Raw genomic sequence first — 23,843 nt, forward strand, 5'->3', positions numbered from 1 at the left:
GTGTTGCTAAACAACTCAAATCACTTAAGAAAGGCAAGTCTTCTGGTCCAGATGGTACACCAATCAGTTTCCTTTCAGAGTATGCAGACACAATAGTGCCTTTCTTAGCAATCATATACAAACACTCACTTGACAAAAGGTTTGTTCCTAAAGACTGGAAAGTAGCACAGGTCACGCCAATAGTCAAGAAAGGAAATAGGAGTAACCCATTGAATTACAGACCCATATCACTGACCTCAATTTGCAGTAGGATTTTGGAGCACATACTGTACTCAAACATTATGTATCACCTTGAAGAAAATGACTTATTGATACATAACCAACACGGATTCAGAAAATATCATTCTTGTGCAACACAGCTAGCTGTTTATTCCCATGAAGTAATGAGTGCTGTCGACAAAGGATCTCAGATTGATTCCATATTCCTACATTTACAGAAGGCTTTTGATACCATTCCTCACAAGTGACTATTAATCAAATTGCATGCATATTAAGTATTGTCTCAGTTATGTGACTGGATTCGTGATTTCCTCTCAGAGAGGTCACAGTTCATAGTGAGAGATGATAAATCATCGACTAGAACAGAAGTGATATCTGGCATTCTGCAAGGTAGTGTCATGGGCCCTCTGCTGTTCCTGATTTACGTAAATGATCTAGGCAATGATCTGAGCAGCCCCCTTAGATTGTTTGCAGATGATATTGTAATTTAGCATCTAGTAAAATCATCAGGTGACCAATTCCAATTACAAAATGATCTAGAGAAAATTTCTATATGGCGTGAAAAGTGGCAATTGGCACTAAACAGAGAAAAGAGTGAGGTCATCCACACTGGTACGAAAAGAAATCCGATAAATTTTGGGCATACGATACACCGGATACCTAGGAATTACAATCACAAGCAACTTAAATTGGAAAGACCACATAGGTAATATTGTGGGGAGGGTGAAACAAAGACTGCGCTTTGTTGGCAGAACACTTAGAAGATGCAACAAACCCACTAAGGAGACAGCCTGCATTACACTTTTCCATCCTCTGCTGGAATATTGCTGCACAGTGTGGGATCCTTACCATGTAGAATTGACCGAGTGCAAAGACAAGCGGCTCATTCCGTGTTATCATGTAATAGGGGTGAGAGTGCCACTGATACGATACGTGAGTTGGGGTGGCAGTAACTGAAACAAAGGCGGTTTTCTTTGCGGTGAGATCTATTTATAATATTTCAATCTCCAACTTCTCTTCCAAATATGAAAATATTTTGTTGACACCCACCTACATAGGGAGAAATGATCACCATAATAAAATAAGAGAAATAAGAGCCACTCTTCGCGAACAGCTGAGCGTGTTGATGGCCGCGGTCAGCTGTCTTCAGGCTGCTGCCTCGGAGTGTAGAGGCAGTGGGGAGTCTGGTGCGTCGCAGGGTACACCCCAGGTGTTACATGCTTCACCCACTGTCCCTGCTGTCGAGACATCTTCGCGGGTACCGGGCTCAGTTGGGCCACCCTCTCCCCAAGAGGAGTGGCGGGTTCAGCGGCGTTCGCAGCGCACGAGGTGGAGGGCCTGGCCGTGTGGCATCGCCCGCTCTGCCTGTGAATGGACATGTGGCTGCTCCTTCAGCAATGTCTGAGCAGGCACACAGGGGGAGGGGTTTATTAGTTATTGGGAGCTCCAACGTTAGGCGGGTGATGGAGCCTTTTAGGGAAATAGCGGAAGGGTCGGGGAAGAAGGCCAGTGTTCACTCTGTCTGCTTGGCGGAGGGTCTCATCCGAGATGTGGAGGAGGCCCTACCGGCAGCGATAGAGAGCACTGGGTGCACCCAACTGCAAATTGTTGCTCATGTCGGCACCAATGACTCCTGCTGTCTGGGTTCAGAGGTCATCCTCAGTTCGTACAGGCGGTTGGCGGAGTTGGTGAAGGCGGAAAGCCTCGCTCGCGGGGTGGAATCAGAGCTAACTGTTTGTAGTATCGTTCCCAGAACCGATCGCGGTCCTCTGGTTTGGATCCGAGTGGAAGGCTTAAACCAGAGGCTCAGACGATTCTGCGGTGAGCTGGGGTGCAAATTTCTCGACCTCCGCTATCGTGTGGAGAAATGTAGGGTCCCCCTGAATAGGTCAGGCGTGCACTACACGCCGGAAGCAGCTACGAGGGTAGCGGAGTACGTGTGGAGTGCACATGGGATTTTTTTGGGTTAGAGAATTCCCTCCCTAGGCCTGAGACGCGGCAAGGCAGGAGTAGGCAAAATGCAACAAGGAATAACAATATTAATGTGCTAATAGTAAACTGCAGGAGCGTCTATAGAAAGGTCCCAGAACTGCTCTCATTAATAAACGGTCACAACGCCCATATAGTACTAGGAACAGAAAGTTGGCTGAAACCACATGTAAACAGTAATGAAATCCTAAACTCAGATTGGAATGTATACCGCAGAGACAGGCTGGATAGTGAAGGGGGAGGCGTGTTTATAGCGATAAGAAGTGCAATAGTATCGAAGGAAATTGACGGAGATTCGAATTGTGAAATGATTTGGGTGAAGGTCATAGTTAAAGCAGGCTCAGACATGGAAATTGGATGTCTCTATACGCCCCTGGGCTCAGCAGCTGTTGTGGCTCAGCACCTGAAGAATAATTTGGAAAATATTTCGAGTAGATTTCCCCACCATGTTATAGTTCTGGGTGGAGATTTTAATTTGCTGGATATAGACTGGGAGACTCAAACGTTCATAATGGGTGGCAGGGACAAAGAATCCAGTGAAATATTTTTAAGTGCTTTATCTGAAAACTACCTTGAGCAGTTAAACAGAGAACCAACTCGTGGCGATAACATATTAGACCTTCTGGTGACAAACCGACCTGAACTATTTGAATCAGTTAATGCAGATCAGGGAATCAGCGATCATAAAGCGGTTACTGCATTGATGATTTCAACCGTAAATAGAAATATTAAAAAAGGCAGGAAGATTTTTCTGTTTAGCACAAGTGACAAAAAGCATATTACAGAGTACCTGACAGCTAAACACAAAAGTTTTGTCTCAAGTACAGATAGTGTTGAGGATCAGTGGACAAAGTTCAAAACCATCGTACAGTATGCGTTAGATGAGTATGTGCCAAGCAAGATCGTAAGAGATGGGAAAGAGCCACCATGGTACAACAACCGTGTTAGAAAACTGCTGCGGAAGCAAAGGGAACTTCACAGCATAAACATAGCCAAAGCCTTGAAGACAAACAAAAATTACGCGAAGCGAAATGTAGTGTGAGTAGGGCGATGCGAGAGGCTTTCAATGAATTCGAAAGTAAAGTTCTATGTACTGACTTGGCAGAAAATCCTAAGAAATTTTGGTCCTATGTCAAAGCGGTAGGTGGATCAAAACAAAATGTCCAGACACTCTGTGACCAAAATGGTACTGAAACAGAGGATGACAGACTAAAGGCCGAAATACTGAATGTCTTCTTCCAAAGCTGTTTCACAGAGGAAGACTGCACTGTGCTTCCTTCTCTAGATTGTCGCACAGTTGACAAAATGGTAGATATCGAAGTAGACGACAGAGGGATAGAGAAACAATTAAAATCGCTCAAAAGAGGAAAGGCCGCTGGTCCTGATGTTCGATTTTACACAGAGTACGCGAAGGAACTTGCCCCCCTTCTTGCAGCGGTGTACCGTAGGTCTCTAGAAGAGCGAAGCGTTCCAAAGGATTGGAAAAGGGCACAGGTCATCCCCATTTTCAAGAAGGGACGTCGAACAGATGTGCAGAACTATAGACCTATATCTCTAACGTCGATCAGTTGTAGAATTTTGGAACACGTATTATGTTCGAGTATAATGTCTTTTCTGGAGACTAGAAATCTACTCTGTAGGAATCAGCATGGGTTTCGAAAAAGACGGTCGTGTGAAACCCAGCTCACGCTATTCGTCCACGAGACTCAGAGGGTCTTAGACACGGGTTCACAGGTAGATGCCGTGTTTCTTGACTTCCGCAACGCGTTTGACACAGTTCCCCACAGTAGTTTAATGAACAAAGTAAGAGCATACGGACTATCAGATCAATTGTGTGATTGGATTGAGGAGTTCCTAGATAACAGAATGCAGCATGTCATTCTCAATGGAGAGAAGTCTTCCGAAGTAAGAGTGATTTCAGGTGTGCCGCAGGAGAGTGTCATAGGACCGTTGCTATTCACAATATACATAAATGACCTGGTGGATGACATCGGAAGTTCACTGAGGCTTTTTGCAGATGATGCTGTGGTGTATCGAGAGGTTGCAACAATGGAAAATAGTACTGAAATGCAGGAGGATCTGCAGCGAATTGACGCATGGTGCACGGAATGGCAATTGAATCTCAATGTAGGCAAGTGTAATGTGATGCGAATACATAGAAAGATAGGTCCCTTATCATTTAGCTACAAAATAGCAGGTCAGCAACTGGAAGCAGATAATTCCATAAATTATCTGGGAGTACTCATTAGGAGTGATTTAAAATGGAATGATCATATAAAGTTGATCGTCGGTAAAGCAGATGTCAGACTGAGATTCATTGGAAGAATCCTAAGGAAATGCAATCTGACAACAAAGGAAGTAGGTTACAGTACGCTTGTTTGCCCAATGCTTGAATACTGCTCAGCAGTGTGGGATCCGCACCAGGTAGGGTTGATAGAAGAGATAGAGAAGATCCAACGGAGAGCAGCGCGCTTCGTTACAGGATCATTTAGTAATTGCGAAAGCGTTACGGAGATGATAGATAAACTCCAGTGAAAGACTCTGCAGGAGAGACGCTCAGTAGCTCGGTACGGGCTTTTGTTAAAGTTTCGAGAACATACCTTCACCGAAGAGTCAAGCAGTATATTGCTCCCTCCTACATATATCTCGCGAAGAGACCATGAGGATAAAATCAGAGAGATTAGAGCCCACACAGAAGCATACCGACAATCCTTCTTTCCACGTACAATACGAGACTGGAATAGAAGGGAGAACCAATAGAGGTACTCAGGGTACCCTCTGCCACACACTGTCAGGTGGGTTGCGGAGTATGGATGTAGATGTAGATGTAGAACAGAAAGATTAAGGTGTTCCTTTTTTCCCATGCGCCATTTGAGAGTGGAATGGTAGAGAAGTAGTATGACAATAGCTCGATGAACCCTCTGCCAGGCACTTAAGTGTGAATTGCAGAGTAACCAAGTAGATGTAGATGTAGGTGTAGATGTAGATGCATGCATGTAGGCAGACAAGTGCATGTGTTCACACAAGCACACACATATTTGAAGGGTAATGGTGGCTAACTATTCCTTTCTGACGTCAGTGATAAACCAGCCACCTGCATCCAATGAACATTGATAAATAACTGTTTATTATTATTGGACAAACTATTACATCTACACCTACATACTCGGAAAGCAACTGCAAGGTGCATGGTAGAGGGTATATTGTACCACTACTAGTCATTTCCTTTCCTGTTTCACTTGCAAATGAAGCGAGGGAAAAATGACTCTTTACATGCTTCCATACAAGACCTAATATCTCTTATCTTATCTTTTTGGGTCTTATGTGAAATAGACAATAGTGGAGTAAAATTATTCTGCTGCCAGTTTCAAATGCAGAAGACTGTTATCATCTGACAAAATATAGGCAGCACATGATAGGGTCACATGTGGGCTTGGAAGCCTGAGTATTTATTGCTGTCCACGTGAAGCAATGACATTATGTTTTGCAATGGATGACCACATGTATCCTCATTTTCTAGGCTCTGGCTTTTCAGCATTCTTTGCCGCACCTCAGTGTCACTATAGTGGCTTTCAGTACTTCAGCTTGTTGCTTTTCTGCGATCTCAGAAGGCTGAAAGGTGTTGTGGAACATTTAGCCATTTTTGCAGCGTCGTGCTGAGCTGCCAGGATGACATTTTGATCCCTTTTCAGTGAGGTCATGTTACAGAATTAACAATTCAGACTTCTCGCTTGAGCAAAATGAAGTAATAACTTCTGGGATTTGACATATTATTTACAGTATTTGCAGTATGACACATTATTTGTAATATTTGCAGTATTGGTTCTCAACCTGTTTGACATCATGATTGCTACATGGCACACTGGCCTGGTTTGATATGGCTTGGTGCTGGCTGGTGGAAAGAACTTAAAAAATTTCTTTCCATTCATCCATGATATCTTTCTGTGGCAGAGATGTCTGTCAGCACATTCTACTGTTGTGTGCTTCATCTATTGTCCTTGCCACAGATGCAGAGAAGACCATTCAATTGTAATACTTAAAACTGAATAAATATTTGTCTTGCTAATGTTATTTGGACAATGGCCTTGCCACAGTGGTAACACCAGTTCCTGTTATATCATCGAAGTTAAGCACTGTCGGGCTGGGCTAGCACTTGGATGGGTGACTGTCCTGTCTGCAAGCGCTGTTGGTAAGCGGGGTGCACTCAGCCCTTATGAGGCAAACTGAGGAGCTACTTGATTGAAAAGTAGCTGCTCTGGTCTTGTAAAGTGACATACAGCCAGGAGAGCAATGTGCTGACCACATACCCCTCCATATCCGTTTCCAATTATGCCTGTGGGCTGAGGATCACTCAGCAGCTGGTCAGTACTGTAGGGCCTTCCAAGGCCTGTTTGGACAGAGTTTAGTTGATTCATGCACAGAATGCCAACTGGCTTTCATTTATATTTAGAGAGTGGTCCTACTACACCTCCCTGGGGCACTCCTGATGACACCATTGTCTCCAATTAACACTCACCATTGAGGACAATGTACTACGTTCTACTACTTAAGAGGTCTTCAAGCCTTCATATATCTGGGAGCATGATCCATGTGCTTGGACTTTCGTTAACACTGTGCAGTGGGCTGCTGTGTCAAATGCTTTCTGGAAATCTAGGAATATGGAATACCCCATCGCCGTCCATCCATGGACTGCAGGATATCACACGAGAAAAGGGCAAGCTGAGTTTAATACAAATGATTTTCTGTCTGTAAGTAATTTATTACCCTCAAACTCAGAATAAGTTATGTATAAGAATTCTGCAACAAACCAATGTTAAGGTTTTTTTTTCTTTTTCTTTTTGAGCCACAGTCACTTCACTGTGTCTAAACATCAGTTGATGTTTAAATACAGTGATATATAAATTAAGCTTATGCCTTTGTTTTGGATGTCTTATTTACATCACAGCTTCACTACATTTGCCACACATACTAATTTACAGCCTTTTTGTATATTGAAGATATGTCCTCGCAGCTACTTTTCGGACAATTGGCTTATAAGTACAACCTGATTTATATTTTTTGGCGATAACTTGTGTTTCACACAAGCTGAATGACTTTTGGCACCATAACACTTGAAAATGGCCTAAGGCTTAAATTTATATAGTGAAATAAATGCATTAATAGTGTCAGACAGCAGAAATACCATAAGAATATCGGTCTGTAATCATGTGAATTTCATTCTTTTTACCCTTCTTACATATGGGAGTCATCAGTGCTTTTTTACAGTCACTTGGGACTTTGTGCTGGGCGAGAGATTCATGATAAATGCAAGCTAAGTAATGGGCCAGTGCCCTAGAGTACTCTGTAAAACTGAAATAGGGTTGTGTCTGGACCTGGTGACTGATTTGTTTCCAACTCTTTTAGGTGCTTCTCTATGCCAGAGGTTCCTATTACTATCCTCCATGTGGGAGTCTGTGTGACAGTCAAACAACAGTATGTTTGTATGACCTTCCTGCATGAACGATTTCTTAAATGCGAGATTTAAAACTGCAGCTTTCCTTTTGCTATCTTCTATTGCCGCACCAGACTAGTTGAAGAATGAAAGGACATAAGCCTTCAACCCACTTATTGATTTTATGTAGGACCAGAATTTTCTCTGGTGCTTCACTAAATCTTTTGCTAAGGTGTGATGGTGAAAATTGTTACACACTTCATGCATCAATCTTCTTACTGACACATGAACATTTAGTAACTTGTATCTGTTGACACATGAGTGTTCTTTATTGATCCAAGAGCTCAACAATCTCTGCTTCCTCAGCATTTTCCAAATTTTATTGTTAAGTGATAGTGGATCTTTTCCAACCTTAATCCATTTATTCAGCTTGTTCTTATCCGTGGCGTGATTTACAGACAATTTAAACTATGCTCGTAATTCATCTATGGCCATCATATTGGAACTAAATGTTGTTCATTCATCGTCTAAGTGGGATGCTGACAACAGCTTATCTGCTCTTTCCAGCATAATTTATCTCCTAGCCTTCTTGATGGATTTCTTAACTTGAGTAACCATCATTGCTATGATATATTGAGTGCTAATTTCTCTCTCTCTACTGACATTGTCAGTAAGAGTAGGCCTGTTTGTAGCTACTATGTCTTAAGTACTTTCACTGCATTTGGAATGTTGAACTAGCTGCTCAAAACAGATTTTAGAAAATATATTCAACAAGACTTACTGTCCATACCACCTGCAATGAATCCATAGATGTCCAAGTCCACACGCAGTAGATTAAAGTTGTCTCCAACTATTATCGTATAATCTCAGTTTTTCCATGCTACTGAGTGTAAACGTTCTTTGAATGATTCTACATCTGTTAAGGCTAAATTAAGTGGCTCATAAAAACATCCTATAACTGACATTAGTTTGTCTAGGGCAACTACTCCTGTCCAAATAACTTCACAGTCAGGCTCAATTTTGACCTTGATAGACACTATATTTTTGTCAACTGAATTGAACACTCTCTCTCCTGTGGCATCTGATATATTTGTCAATATATATTCCATGCTTCACTAAATTTATCAATGCTTTCTACTTCAGGTTACAAGCAGTTCTTAGTTCAGAGAGTAATTTGAAGGTGACAACTTTCCTGGAGGGCATGAAGGTCAGGAACTTTGCTGCAAATAATTTGACAGTTCACTGTTAAAATTGTGACAGTGGAAGTTTCTTTATTTTGTATACCATCTGATTTTTCTCTCTGCATATAGGCTGGTGAGCATTCATCATAAAACCTCAGACTACCACCTAGTCTATACAACCCGCATGTGCACTCCACAAGTAGTCTACTATTAAAGTAGCTGCTTCTTTGTGTAGTGCTCAACTTACCTATCATGTGGAGTCCTACAATTCTTCACCCCATAATGCAGGTCCACAAATCTGCAGCTAAGACCATCACAGAATCAATGGAGTCCTTGGCTGAGGCCCTTCAGTCAGCTCCAAACCAGAGAGTCCTGATAAGTTCTGGGAACCATGCTGCTCATTGTCAGCTCTCCTTGCACCCTGTGAACTTGGTCAGCAGCCTTCATCACTTCCACCAGCCACCCATGCAAACTGAGGATGGCCTCGGAGCACAAGCACAGGCATCATTGATACCACCATGAATAACAAGTTGCAAATGACTGCACCCTACATCCTTGATAGCTGCAGGCAGGGTCTCCTCTACACCTCGGATGAGGCCCTCCATCAAACAAGTACATGTTGGACTTCTTTCTGGCCCTCTGGACTCTGTCTCCCTAAAGGGCTTCATAATGCACCTAACATTGGACCTCCCCCTACAGTGTACCAGCTCGGACTGTGGCATTGTCCACTCACAGGGTGAATGGGTGAAGACAGATAGCCAGCCTCCACATTTCCACAGTGACACTCTGCCTCAAGTGACATGACTGCGTAACATGCTGCCACTCACTCTGCAGTGAGTGTGGCTGCCCTGTGTTGGGTGTACTGGAAGGTGAACTCGACAGCAGAGCCGATGGACGAAACATGCGACACTTGTGGTGTATCATGCAATGCACCAGCTCCACCACCACTACACCCTGAGGCCAGCCTGCAACAGCTGATCACAGCCATTGGTGGCTTCAGCTGCTCATGAATTGCAGAGAGATCTTCATGCATTTGCTCACAACATGAATACCCCCTATCTATGCTACTACTACTACTACTAACTTAACGTTTAAACTATAAAAGATGGTAAATGTGTGATTTGTTGCTCTCCTGGTGCATCAGCAATGGAGGCTGGTGGGTGGCTTCTGTGATGAACAGTGACTGGACATTCAAAACAAATAACAAGTGCACTACAGAGTGCACAAATGTACACAATACAGTTACTAAAACACAAGACTACCCTCTCAAATGCAGAAACATGGAATGAATTTAAGAATTTATCTATGAAATCACAAAAAAAACATGCAAGTAATATAAGAATTAAACTGTGAAAACCAACAGGAATAGCTAAATATGTGACTTACTACTCTCCTGGTGCATCACCAACAGAGACTGGCACCTGACTGTTATTTTAACACATTAAAAGCAAATATTTCTGTTAAGTCTGAGACTCAACTACTCAAAAAGAATTTTATGTAGAGACTGATGACATCAGTATTGAATGCTGTACATTCAAATAGCAAACTGTCAAAAACTAAAGCAAGATTCATTCAAGAATATAATGTCATATTGCCAACTTAAAATTATGGTGTTTGTTGTATTAGTCACACTGTTGTACACGATGCTGAGGACTGAAGAGTAAACATTTAATGGAATAAATGTAAGCAATGATAACATACACCCTAATGACCCACAAATGAATAGTGTATTTGATATTACTGCCAGAAGACATAGACAGTGTACTGCAGGAGTGCATGCATTTTCTACTGTATTATGTAATGAGTTGACAATTTTTTTAACTTGTTCCTCCAGTTTGTTTCAGCCTTTCACACTCTGCAGTTAAGAAGAAAAAGATAGCTAGTTACTTTTTTATTATTTCAAATAATGCGATCTAATGTTATCCCACTGGGTAAAAGGCAAATTCTGTTTAATTTAATTTGATTATGTGTTTGCCAATCTATTTTTTATATTTTTACAGTGTGGTAGCAGCACTGAGTCAACATACTCCAGAATTCATAAGGGATTTCAACATGGAAATGAAACTCCTGAATGGATTCCTTTGCATAATTTGTATCAAGCACACAGATACTAACATCCATCCTTCACAGTTTGCAATATGACTAAGTCACTGAAGAATGCAGTAAAGAGAAGCAAGTCAACTCCTAAGTGCCTTCTAACTGAAGAAATAAAACACTATTTATAAAGCTTTATGAGGCAGGTGATTTTTTTTAAATATACGTATATATTTGATGTTGATCTCAGGTTGAAGTTTTGTACAAAATCATTCTACTATTAGTGATTGTGACAATAATGTTTCTCTCCACACATAAAAAAATATTTGCATATAAAATTTATTTTATGCCACTCAGTAAGCCAAAATATTTTATCTTGTGACACTCCATCTACTGTATTAAAATGATGTCAGTCACCTCTCAATAAAAGAATGATGATAAATCTATCAGTATTTCAGAACTTTTAGTGGAGGTAATGGAACCTATACATTTTATTACTTACACTGCAACATTGGAATATTACATACAACTAACTGTTACTCTCTGACTTGACATAACAACTCATGATACTTATTAAGTATTAAATAATGATTAAGAATGGTTGTTAAATGTTTTACATTACTGACAACTTTGTACAAATTTAAAAATATTTATAAATTATTTAATAAGATGTCATTAAATTGTTTCACCAGAAAAAATAAATGTTGTATAAATGTGAAATGGTGTCTATAAATCTGTTTATATAACATAGTGTAAATCCTTTAACAAGATGTCATTAAATAGTCTCACCAGAAAAATAAATGTTGTATAGATGTGAAGTGGTGTCTATATATCTATTTATATAACATAATGTAAATTATTTAATAAGATGTCATTAAATTGTCTCACCAGAAAAAATAAATGTTGTATAAATGTGAAATTGTGTCTATAAATCTATTTACGTAAGATAATGCACTAAATAATTATTGTTTTCAACAAAAGGAAGCAAGACAGCTTCAAAGTGAATATGCACACTGCATGTACAGTAATTAGCCCAGCAGATCAGTCAGAGTCCAAAATGCTTAAACAAACTGTATGCTGTATATGTCCTGAGGTGAACATTTCCAAATGTGCAACCACAGCCAAGAATATGTTAGAAAAAACAAAGAATCATCAGAATCATGCCGTGTACATACTCCGGTATTGATTAGGACAGGATAATATCAACAGGATGAGTTTAAGAACATGTGCAAACCAAAACTTATGAAACAAAATGCCTACATTTTTCATTAATGACAAAGATGACATTGTGGTAATGTGGACTTCTGGTTTATGATATTCAGTTAGTATTATTACTATTTTCCAATGACAAACATAGATGACAAATTGTGGCAACTGCTTATGGTACATTCACACTGAGGGATTTATCACAGAGATTTGTGCCCAGAACATCTAGCCAATGAAGTGTGGCACAATTTGCAAGTTCCTGCAACATGAACTTCCAAAATTGATGCTAGAATTCTGAGAAATACTTTGTTCTGGCACATGTTCCTCTATTTGTTCACTCATTGAAAACATGGTACAAACACCAGATGCATTGTTTACTGTGGACGCACAGTCACAGGCAGACTTGTGATGTTGCATCTCGGGTACACATCTACATGGAGATTATAGCTGTGTATGTTCCATAGCAGTTAGTGTAACATTGTTTTCCATTTGTTTGCAAAGATCAAGTGCCCAAAAAATAATGTGGCAAAACTTACTGAAGAATTTCACGAAATGCGCTCATTATGGGATCCTACATCTGCAGTTTATAAAAACCATGACAACAAACATGATGAAATATACCAGCTAGCATCTTTATTTGGCATGTCTGATATGTAGATGGACAGCAAACTTGATACCCTCAGATCACAATTCTTCCAAGAACATAATAAACCTATATCTTCGAAGATACTGAGATCGAGAAGAGAAGATGTGTACATATCCAATTCTCTTCTCTTCCTGAAGGATGTAAACAAACCAAGAATTAGTTTATCCACATTTGAGTTAAGTTAGAGCATGTTTATTTTACATGATTTTCATCATAGATATTTATTTACATAACAATGAAAAATGCAAATGTGTTATTTACAGTAGTGCATTAAAAGGAAAGCATTTTCAGTGAACTTGATAACTATCACTGAACTATCATTGACACTAAGCAAACAAATATTGTCACTCCAGTTATCCTCCAGTGTGCTGCAAACTCATTTCTCACTTGCTTAGTGCCTTTGAGAACATTTGTATCTATTCATTATAATGATTTAACTGGGATGGTCTCTCCACCTCCCAGGTTCTATGGTCTCTGTTTCTAGAATTTCAGAATCGAAACTGCCTGGTGGTGAATAAAGTAGGCGAGCTTCCCGATTTCTTCTTAGGAAGTTATGAAGATAAAAGCAGAACAAAGTCACAATAGTTGTTTTATGGGTTTCAAGCTCAATAGGGTTTTGTACAAATGAAAAAAAAAGAGGATAGTATTCCAAAAACATTTTCAAGAACTCTTTGGGTTCTACTGAGCCTGTACAGAAGATATTCTTTCTTTGCTGCCTTTGTTATGATTACCTGGAATGTGTTTTATTACATGTTTGTGTACTGCAAAGGCATCATCAGCAACAATTACATAGAGAGTGGACAGGACACTGCTCTACCAGACAGAGAGTCCGGCCCTGTTATGTGCAGCTCACCTTCTTGAAGAGCTTTGTTAAAGGTTGTAAGGTCAAATACACCTCCCACCTAAGACACATTCTTGCATTCACACATCTGCATAAAGAAATTGGTAATCAGCACCCACTAATGCCATTAACATAATGCTGAAAGTGTCCTTATAGTTGTAGTAAGCGCTTCCAGCATGAACAGGATTAACAAGTCCCATGTGTTTTCCATCTAAAGCCCATGTGCAATTGGGAAAGTTCCAGCAAATCTCAAATTCTCATGCAATTTCCTTCCATTGCAATTCAGTATTCAGTAGCTGAAAATATAAACAAAAAATCTGAAGAATGTGCTTTTCCTTTCTTTAGGGTACATGTGAAGTGTCAAAGAGGAAACACAATTGGAAGAGGAACAAAGTACCAGTACTTCGATTACTGATTTGGAGCCACCTCAAAATCCACCACACAAGAAGGACAAACTTGTGCAACAAAATTCGACAGATCATGCATGCAGCGAAAATATCCTAATGAAAAAGGTGGACAAGTTTATGTCATTTGAAAAATATTTGGAATGTGAACTTTGAGAATTTTTAAACAAAAGATGTCTTACGACCCTGCAGAAGAGGGCGCAGGACATAATTTTTTAGGCAAAACTTGAAGAACTATACGAATTTCAGAATGAATCAAGTGCAGTAATGGAATTAAATTTTTCACCAATTGGCACGAATGAGGGGCAGCCAGAATTTGTTACATTTAAGTGAAGACAACTAAATTTTCTACAATCCAAATCAATTTGTTTTCAAACTGCAGTTAATGGCTTTTAGTTTTAAATAAAAATAAATAAACATTACAAGTTCCTACTTCAGTTTCTCCCTAAAGTGCCTTTTTTATAGCCTGACACACTTTTGGTATTATGTCACTGATTTTTGATATGGAAATCCTATGCATGTACATTAAGGAGCTGTATGAATCTCCAGTAGCTAAAAAACATAATGTAATGTAATGACAAGTTGTTCAGCAGCAGCAGTTACAGTTTCTCAAAAATTTGCATCCCTCAGTGCATAGTATTGCAACTGTCATATTTAGGAATACTTCAAAGTTTGTCATAGACATACAAACAAAACGTTTCAAATCTTTCATGTCTTGAACTTTCAGGTCACTCATCACTGAACAGTAAGCTCCATGACTACACCATTTAATGAGGAAGTTAGCACCCACCATCTACATTCCTTTCTCCTTTTTATAATTATATTCACTGTGCTAGTGCATAAAAATAGAAGTTCTGCACTGGACACCATGTTTCCTGAAACTGAGTGGTTTCGTGTCACTAGTGAGAAATCTCGTTGGCTGCTTGTGCCAGGCACGTGTCTCTGAACTACGTCGCAATGTACACATGTCAAGATACTTTTCTCCATGGCTTGTGCCAGGCACTAATCTCTATGACAAATCCCCCAGTGTGAATATAGCTTTAGGTGATTAAGTACTTTAAGTTCTTCATGAAATTTAAAGAGTTAATACTACAGATTTATCACTATTTACTGGAAATTAATTAAGATGAAAATCTGTCAGTGGCATAATAAATTATCCAAATGCACAGGCTGTGTATAAGGTGACAGCCAACCTTGCCAACTACCACAAAATCAAAGAAAATGTTACAGATGTTGAAAACTCAATACAGAAATACCCAGTGCTGTTTTCCTAACAAAAATAGTGGGTGGACTAATCTAAAGAAGATCTCATATGTTGGAGTACTGACCAGACTGCTGCATGTGTCTTCTTGTCTCAGGGTTTTCATCCATAATTTGATGTAATCCTCGGAGTTCCAGAGACACAGTGGAGGCTCCATGATTCAAACAAACATTAAGGATGAGAGGTGGCAAATAGAAAGTGAATTCCACAGTGTTGTAATAACTAAGTTTATTTCACTGAAGCCTTTCACAGTCCAATGTACTCACAGGGAGTGTATCAACACAAACAATCAGTGGTTTCATGTTTTCAGGAATGTTCTCTCCACTGTTGTTTATATAATCTCTGAAATCTTCTCTTAGATTTTGATAAGAAGAAGAAAACACTCGCGTATTTTTCTTAGATTTTCTTCCCCTTTTAGCCATGGTTCACAATGTCATAGGGCCATTTTTTCTGTCCAAAATATTGATCTCTTTCACAAAGGATCTGAATTCTTCACTGTCATTCTAAATTAGCCTTTGCCTCAAATTGTCACTAAGACTCTGACAGAACTTTTTCGTATTAATTTTGGTAGTCATTCTGCTTGATTCTCTTGTGGGAACCAGTGAAACGTCTTTGAAGCACCCTTCAGATATAGTTTTCTCTGCTTCCTTCATGGAAGCACCTGGCATTTTCTTCAGTTGTACAATGGCTCTTACTGACCTTGTAATTTCCCATTATGATGAAGGAGGTACTGTGGGAGGATACTAATGTCTTCATGAGCATCAGAAAACAGTGCAATGTTGCCCATGAGCTCAGGGCTTGACAGTGTTTTCTGCAAACCCATGAGCTCTTCACTTAAATTGATTTTCTAGTCACATCATTCCAACATCTATTGAAATACGCATTCAGAGCCTGGTAGGACTTCCATACTGCTTGCACTGCTCTAAAGTTTGTAGCCACCCAACACACTGACAATACTTTAGATATCTTCTCAAGTTCTGCACCTAACTTCTGTGCAACTGCTGACAGTTCAAGATGATTCTTTGGACACTGATGATACAGCTTGTTAAAAAATTGATAATATAATTCACACCAGGAACCTCTTTGATTGCATCAGCAACCGGTAATTCATTTGGTGGCACAAACAATGCCATTTGAATAGTTTGTTGCACTTGTTCTCAAGTCATTCTAAAACACCTGAATTCCTACCTAGCACTACACTAGCACCATCACTGCATGCTCTGATCAAATTGTCTTCAAATAATGAAGAAAAACAATGCTGCGAGAGACATTTAAGAAATTCTGCTTCTGTTGTTTCTGTATCTGTTCTTTTAAATTCAATAATATCCAAAAAGAATGTATTTACACACCCATCACTGATTTCAGACCTTAAATACACTATTAATACTGACTGTGAAGTAACAGATATAGACTCATCAATGAGCACAAAGACCTAGGAATTCTTCGATATTATAGATGAAAAGATATTCTTCCTCATAGTGTTCACAGTGCAGAGCATGGTGTTGGCACAACTGAGTTTATTATGCAGTGTTTAGCCCATGTTGAGACAATTTTGAATTTGCAAATCCACAAGTCTGTGAAAGTCTAAATATGGTTTGTTATTTTTTCGCTAAAAAATATGCTGTGCAAAACACTTTACTTGTATATTCAAAAATATCTTTCTGCTGTTCAACTACAAGGTTTTCTAGAACATTGTCTTGACTTTCTTTTCATTGTCTGCATGCAGTTAAATTGGACCCACCAAAATACTACTCCATTCTTTAGTGTTGTACACTCCCTGTGATCTACTCACTCCCATTTTCTGCACATCTTTACATACTAAGCAACCCTACTTCTCTTCCCTACACACTAACCACTCACATTTCATCTTAAACTCTCTCTGTGTACTGTCATTCCAAAAAACAGGACAATTACATATGTTTTGGGGATCAAAATAACAAGGAATTACTTCACATCTTTGGCATTTATCTTTTAAAATACCTGTTGCAGTGCTACTACTCATATGTGAAGTAGATGGGCCATTATCAGCTTCATGTTTTTTTGAATCATAAAGACCATCTTCTGTAGTTGAAACCCCGGGACTAGATTTATTGAAATAATCTACTATACTGCATTTTATACTGAAAAATTACACCTATCAATTACTAGCACAGTTTATACACTTTTCACATAAAAATGAAATATACCAGACTGTAGTGGCACCACTGTTTAAGATAGGAAAAAGTTAGATTCGGTACAATATTTCTCAGCGCACAAGTTCCAGCCAGGCACGGGCCTGTTGACAGTAAGTTACCATTACTAGTAGTTGCTAAGTAGAATGGAGGCCATAGAACCACTGAAAAGAGTAAACACAGCAGTTTGCATGGTGCAAGTTACAGGCAGAAGGGCCCACTGGCCCAACCTATGTGTTATGAGTACATGATTCGGGGTGGTGCGTTAGCAAAACAGAGGTGCACAGCCGAATATAAATAGGTGCCAGTTTTCTAATGAGAAGGATTCAAGTGTGGCAGCTCTTCTGGATGGTGGGGCATGTCACACCACCAGCTACACTCAGCAGCATATGCGGCACCAGCGCTCCAGTCCATGGTGGGTCGCTGGTTCTACCCTCTGAGGCCAACATGGGGTCCGTAGCCAGGCAGTGGCGGGCCACTCGACACGCGGCACTGTAGCTGGGAATAATAAAACACTTGAAGATCACAGCTGAGTATTAATACAGCACATACTGACAGTTTCCATCCACATCCAACATTCCTCCACCACACGCCAACATCTACATTTGGCAGTGACGACAGCTAGAAGACCTGAAAACAGCAAAGTAATATGTAGAACTGAAGGAGTCAACAGAGCTGTTTATTACAATGCCTATAACTTCACTGAAAAGAAAACTGAACAACATTACCCATGCCAGTCACGCAGTGGCTACAGATTAATGCTGTTAACAATTGGACTATATAAATGCACAATCGAAAGGCACAGCAATGATTCAAAATAATAAACAGGTCTACTGGAATGATATCATATCACAGGGTGAAATCCAGAGCCGGCATACAATATTGTGGTTATATCATTGAAAATTGCAATATCAGCATAAGGAAGTAGGAAATGCTTTTATTTTATTGACATATTATCTTACAGATTAGAATTCAGACAGGAGTTAGGTTTGTTTAATTATTAATCTTCAGGCACTCGTGCAATTAGTGCTAATGCGGAGGCATTTACGCTGCATTTGTTTTCATTTTCGAATGTGCATACGTTATTATATTGGGGTATAGAGTCAAATCAGTCAGTGTCAAGGCCACATGCCATAAGCCATGCCGAGTGCAGAATGATGCAGAGCAGCACAAAACTGTCAAGATTGGAGCAGAGTGTTTGTAGGTGCCCAGCAATGCTCCATTGTGTGCACATGTGTGTGTCAATAATAATGGAAAATGAGAAATAGTGTCCAAACAGAGTGTGCATTTCCTTTTTTGTTTCGACACTGCATGGAACTTTACATTGTTTTGCAGAGCAGTGCGATTTGATATTTCACACCTGCCACGCTGTGCCGAACCTCCTTCTTGATTTTGCTCAGATGCCTGACCCCACGTGCCTGATGTTCATAGCTCTTTTATATTGCACTATTTGTCTGAATATATTATCAATGTTCAGTTGGCTCCAAAGCTAAAATGTTCTATGAGTTATAACTCAGAATTGACAATAATTTAATTTAGAGAGACAATGAAAGAATTGCTGTAATAAGAAAATATTCTCCACATAAAATAGTAAGAGAATGTTGTACCCCTAGGAAAAAAAGAAGGGGAACAGTGCTCACCCAAGTTAGCCCTCCAATACAGCCCTGGAAATACCTAAATTTGATTGTTCATGACTTTGCTGAAAAAGGAAAAAAATAGGATGAAAGCATATGTATGAGAGCACACTGAAAAGAATTAACTCCATATTTTTCATGTGAAAATTCTTTAAGTTTTTAAATAAAACAATCTTTATTAACATTTAACAACCTTATTCTTCATTGCCACATATTTGTTTCTCAACATAATTACCCTGATGGCAAACACATGTTTCCCAATGAGAGAGCATTTTGTTGATACTACCTCTGTAAAATGTTTTACTTTGTTGATGGTGTCACAGCCTCACTTCTGTTGGCACTGCTTCACCACTATCAAAGTGAAGTCCTCAAAGCTGTTCTTTGAGATTTGGAAACAAATGAAAATCAGATGGGTAAAAGTCGGGACTGTATGGGGATGATCAGTGACATTGAACCCAAGTCATCAGATTGTTGCAGATATCGTAGTGCTCATGCGTGGTCTGGTATTGTCACACTGAATGAGAGGGTGTTCTGTGTGTGAACAAACTCTTTGAATTCAAAATTCAATTACAGCATGCTGTTCCTCTTGCACCAACATAGTTATTTTATGCTGAAAATATGTGAACATGAAGATTAAAGCTGCAATATGTAAATATTGTTCATTTTATTTAAAAAGTTTTGAGTTTCCACACACAAAAAATTCAGAGGCATTACTTTCTAGCACACCCTCATAAAAATCTGTGCTGAAAGTCTGATTTGCTTCACAGATGGGGAATACAAATTTAATTTAATTTTCTTGAGTAACCTAATAAAGAAATCAGTTATAAAGAGAGAGAGAGAGAGAGAGAGAGAGAGAGAGAGAAGATTAGATTAGATTAGATTAGATTAATACTTGTTCCATAGATCATGAATACGACACTTCATAATGATGTGGAACGTGTCAGGTTAATGAAAGATGTCTGTGCAAGATATTACATTACACAAAATATTGCATGACACTAATGCTTAAGTTAGTTTTTTTCCCTCCCTTAATTTATATCTAAAAATTCAGCCAATGAGTAGAAGGAGTTGTCATCTAGAACTTTTGTTCTTGTTAAGATGTGCAGTTTTACATATGATCTGGAAACTGAGCAGCAGTCTCTGCACTATAAATCAAGGTAACGTGTATTTGTTTCTTGTGTTTATAGGGCATCATTATGATACAATGAGTACCCAGTGGTGAAATGTTTAACAAAATTATTATAAAAAAGACTTGGAAATATTTAATGAAGATGTGAGAAAAAAGCTCCCTCAGTTGCAAAGGCATGGGTGGATACTGCATCAGGAAAACATGCCTATACACAAAGCTTACTTCCATGAAGCAGTTTTTTAGTAGTAAAAACATCACTGTCACTGAAAATCCACTCTAGGACAGAGACTTTTTCAGTTAAGAAAGAGGTAAATGCAAAAATGGTGGAGCTTCTCTGGAGCTTCACAGAAAATGAAATGTATAAATATTTTGAGCAGTAGAAAGAAAATGTGAATGCATGTGTATAGACTCAAGTAGGTACTATATAAAAGTGACAGCTATGGTAAGTAAACAGATTTGCAATATCAGTGTCATTCCTCTTGTGTCACATCCCATTCTGAAGGAATACTGAATTATGATCTAGTCATCCTGAATTTCAGGTGTTCTTCACACACCAATGGAGATATAAATTGTCAGGTGATAGCCCAAATTCTCCTTCAACATCTCAATTTACAGATAACAATACCATCACAAAGGATTAACAGTGTTTCCCATTTTCAAATGGGACTGACTTTTCAAAATTGATTTTTGGATTTTTGTTATTTATATGAAAGTTGTTTCATTTGGAAAATGGGATGTAATAAAAGTAATCATTTGCCCAAGGTACAGCCTATGGGTGAATCTTGCTCAGAATGTGACAAACATTTTTCCCAAATTAATGTTTTCTGCTATAAGAATTTTGAAGACACATGCCCTCACTGAAGTTCCCTCTACATAAACTTCTTTTTCCAGTACTTGGTGCAGGTTTGATTGTTGTTTATCCATGATTTGCCAGTTGGGAGATTTCAGCAGCATCTTTCCTACTATTTTCTTCTGCTCAATGAAATAGTACCATCAATTCACTTACTTAGTTTTTCTCCATATGAATCACATGGACTTCAGTTTTTTTCCCCATAAGCACCCTTTCTCCAACATACTGCAAAACTGGAAGCATATTGAGCAACCTAAGCAACATAATTGTAATCAATTGTAATCATGTATAACTGTTGATTGTTTCTCATATAGGAATGTCATCCAGTCCAAATATAACACTAATTCTTGTCCTGAATGAATTAACAGAATGAATGAATGATTTAAGAAGTTGGACCACATATTATAATGAACCATTCCTTAAAAAAATGAAGAAGAAGTATAACAATAGCTCTGCATAAATGCATACAAGAATCGGCATCCACAAGATGGAGAAAGAGGTGCTACTTGACACCATTTTTACTCTTGAGTCTGGGATACTGAATTTTTATTTATGCTTTAAGAGGATAATCATTTGTTCTATGAGATATCTAAGATTTTTGTGTTAATTATAAAATTTAGTTCCCATGGCATGACAGGTCTCGATACTAACAAACTTGTTTGTATGAAAAGTGGAAATTACACAGTCCTGTCTCCTTCCCCCTCCATTGGAAAAATTTCTTTGCGTCCTCTTTCATACCAGTTTATGCTGTATGTGCACTGACAATAATATAATACACATTTTAAGATAATTTGGACAATTACACTGGACATAGTAGCAAACTAGTTAATCGAAATTAAAAGTAATGTTTCCTCAGTGGAATGAACAGGTGAATGGTCAAGATTTGTCCTGAAAAGCTGTTTTATTCTCATTATGGAACTTGATTTTTCTCTTTATTTATGGCACATATCTTAATAGATTGACTTCTTCAATAAAACACTGAATTTTTTTCTAATATTTTATACATGATAACAGGAGATGAGAAATGTCTGCTTGTGTCTTTGTACGTGCAGATGGATATGTGTGTGTGTGTGTGAGAGAGAGAGAGAGAGAGAGAGAGAGAGAGAGAGAGAGTATACCTGTCCTTTTTTCCCCCTAAGGTAAGTCTTTCTGCTCCTGAGATTGGAATGACTCCTTACCCGAGATTGGAATGACTCCTTACCCTCTCCCTTAAAGCCCACATCCTTTCGTCTTTCCCTCTCCTTCCCTCTTTCCTGATGAAACAACCATTGGTTGCGAAAGCTTGAATTTTGTGCGTATGTTTGTGTTTGTTTGTGTGTCTATCAACATGCCAGTGCTTTTGTTTGGTAAGTTACATCATCTTCGTTTTTAGATATATTTTTCCCACATGGAATGTTGCCCTCTATTATATTCATATCAAAGAAGGTATTGTGTTTGACAAAGTGGCTTACCTAATATCAGCTAGGGGTTTTGCTGTAATCTTCCAAGGTGTCTGAATCATCTATGTTTACACTGCCTTGGGCATGGTCAAGTGGCCAGAATAGTTACGATTCTATTTAGAACAGGTCACTCCTTTTTTGTGGGCTGTTACAACCATATTATTATTGGTGGCCACTTCAATTGTGTGTTAACCCAGAAGGATCAACATCCCCGTTTTACCACATGCTATGAACTCAAGATGACAGTGCACAATCTGAATCTTGCTGATACTTGGTACCACATGCATGGTGATTGGCCTGGCTATACATATGTCACCAACCATTCAGCAAGATGTCTTGATCATTTATATGTATCCCAAGCACTCACAGCAGCCACACTTGATGGAGAGTTATTGCCTACAGCCTCCTCTGACCATATTGCCTACATTTGCACTGTTCTCTGTAGCAGCAGGGGATGTGGTGTGGGTGAGGCACATGGAAGCTGAGTGTCACACATCTCCAGGATCTGGAATGCAGGCAGCTCATATAGATGACTGAGCACATCTATGAGAGATGCCTTCCATCATAACCTTCAATGCACTGGTTGTGGCTTGACTGAGCCAAGCCCGCTTTACATCAATTGACGATAAATTATGGTTGTGACAAAATGTAGTGGTATTTGGGTGGTATGGAATATTATTGCACATTACTCTGCAAACTATTAGGCCAGGTTGAAATTCGACACATTAAGGTGAAGGTAAGTTTGCTTACACATTACTGCATTAAGGCAACAATGGTACATGCGAGATGTAAGATTGGGTATGAGGAGAACCCCTGTCCATGCATTGTATTATCCAAGAGAAGCAGTGGTGTCAGAGAGTGCTGGTCCATGCCCACAGCATGCCAGATGATCACCAATCAATGTCCCTGTATGTTATTGCTGGTCCTTTGTGTACCACTACAAACAATTTTTTGTGGCAATGGACTAGGACACCAAAACAATGGGTAATGTCCACTATTCATTAATGGAAACCCTCGATGGAGTGACTGTGGATATGCTTATGGTCACAATTACCACTGACAATTTCTCTGACACTCTTCATAAGGGAGCAGCAAACAAATCCCTAGGCCAAGACAGCTTTCTGCTGGAGTTTTATCATGCATTCCACAACATCATGGCTTGACATTGGATGGAGATGTATCAAGAACTGATGACCCCTGACTTTCTCCTCTTGCCTGTATTTTTAGAAGATCTCTTATCCCAGTCCCAAAGCCATCCAGGGATTAGGGAGTTCGACATTATCGACAGGAGATCATGTTAAAATGTAACTTCAAGTTTTTTACCCTGAGTCTTGCAATCCACCTTCAGTGCACCCTACCTCAAATCATCTCTATGGATAAAATAAGCTTTGGTGGCGAAAGCAATACT

The 23,843-nt window shown here is 39.2% G+C and overlaps 1 protein-coding gene across 1 annotated transcript in view; it reads left to right on the forward strand.

The window, feature by feature from the left end:
* LOC126299577 (Down syndrome cell adhesion molecule-like protein Dscam2) overlaps window positions 1–16,030 on the forward strand; it is a 212,234-nt gene extending 196,204 nt beyond the window's left edge. Inside the window, exon 13 of the mRNA XM_049991586.1 lies at window positions 10,821–16,030. Within this exon, the coding sequence (XP_049847543.1) occupies window positions 10,821–10,934 (114 nt within the window). The 3' untranslated portion in view covers window positions 10,935–16,030. The remainder of the gene's footprint in view (window positions 1–10,820) is intronic.
* Window positions 16,031–23,843: the final 7,813 nt, after the last annotated feature.

This window comes from Schistocerca gregaria, chromosome X (genome assembly GCF_023897955.1).
Source record: "Schistocerca gregaria isolate iqSchGreg1 chromosome X, iqSchGreg1.2, whole genome shotgun sequence".
In the NCBI taxonomy this organism is placed as follows: Eukaryota; Metazoa; Arthropoda; class Insecta; order Orthoptera; family Acrididae; genus Schistocerca; species Schistocerca gregaria.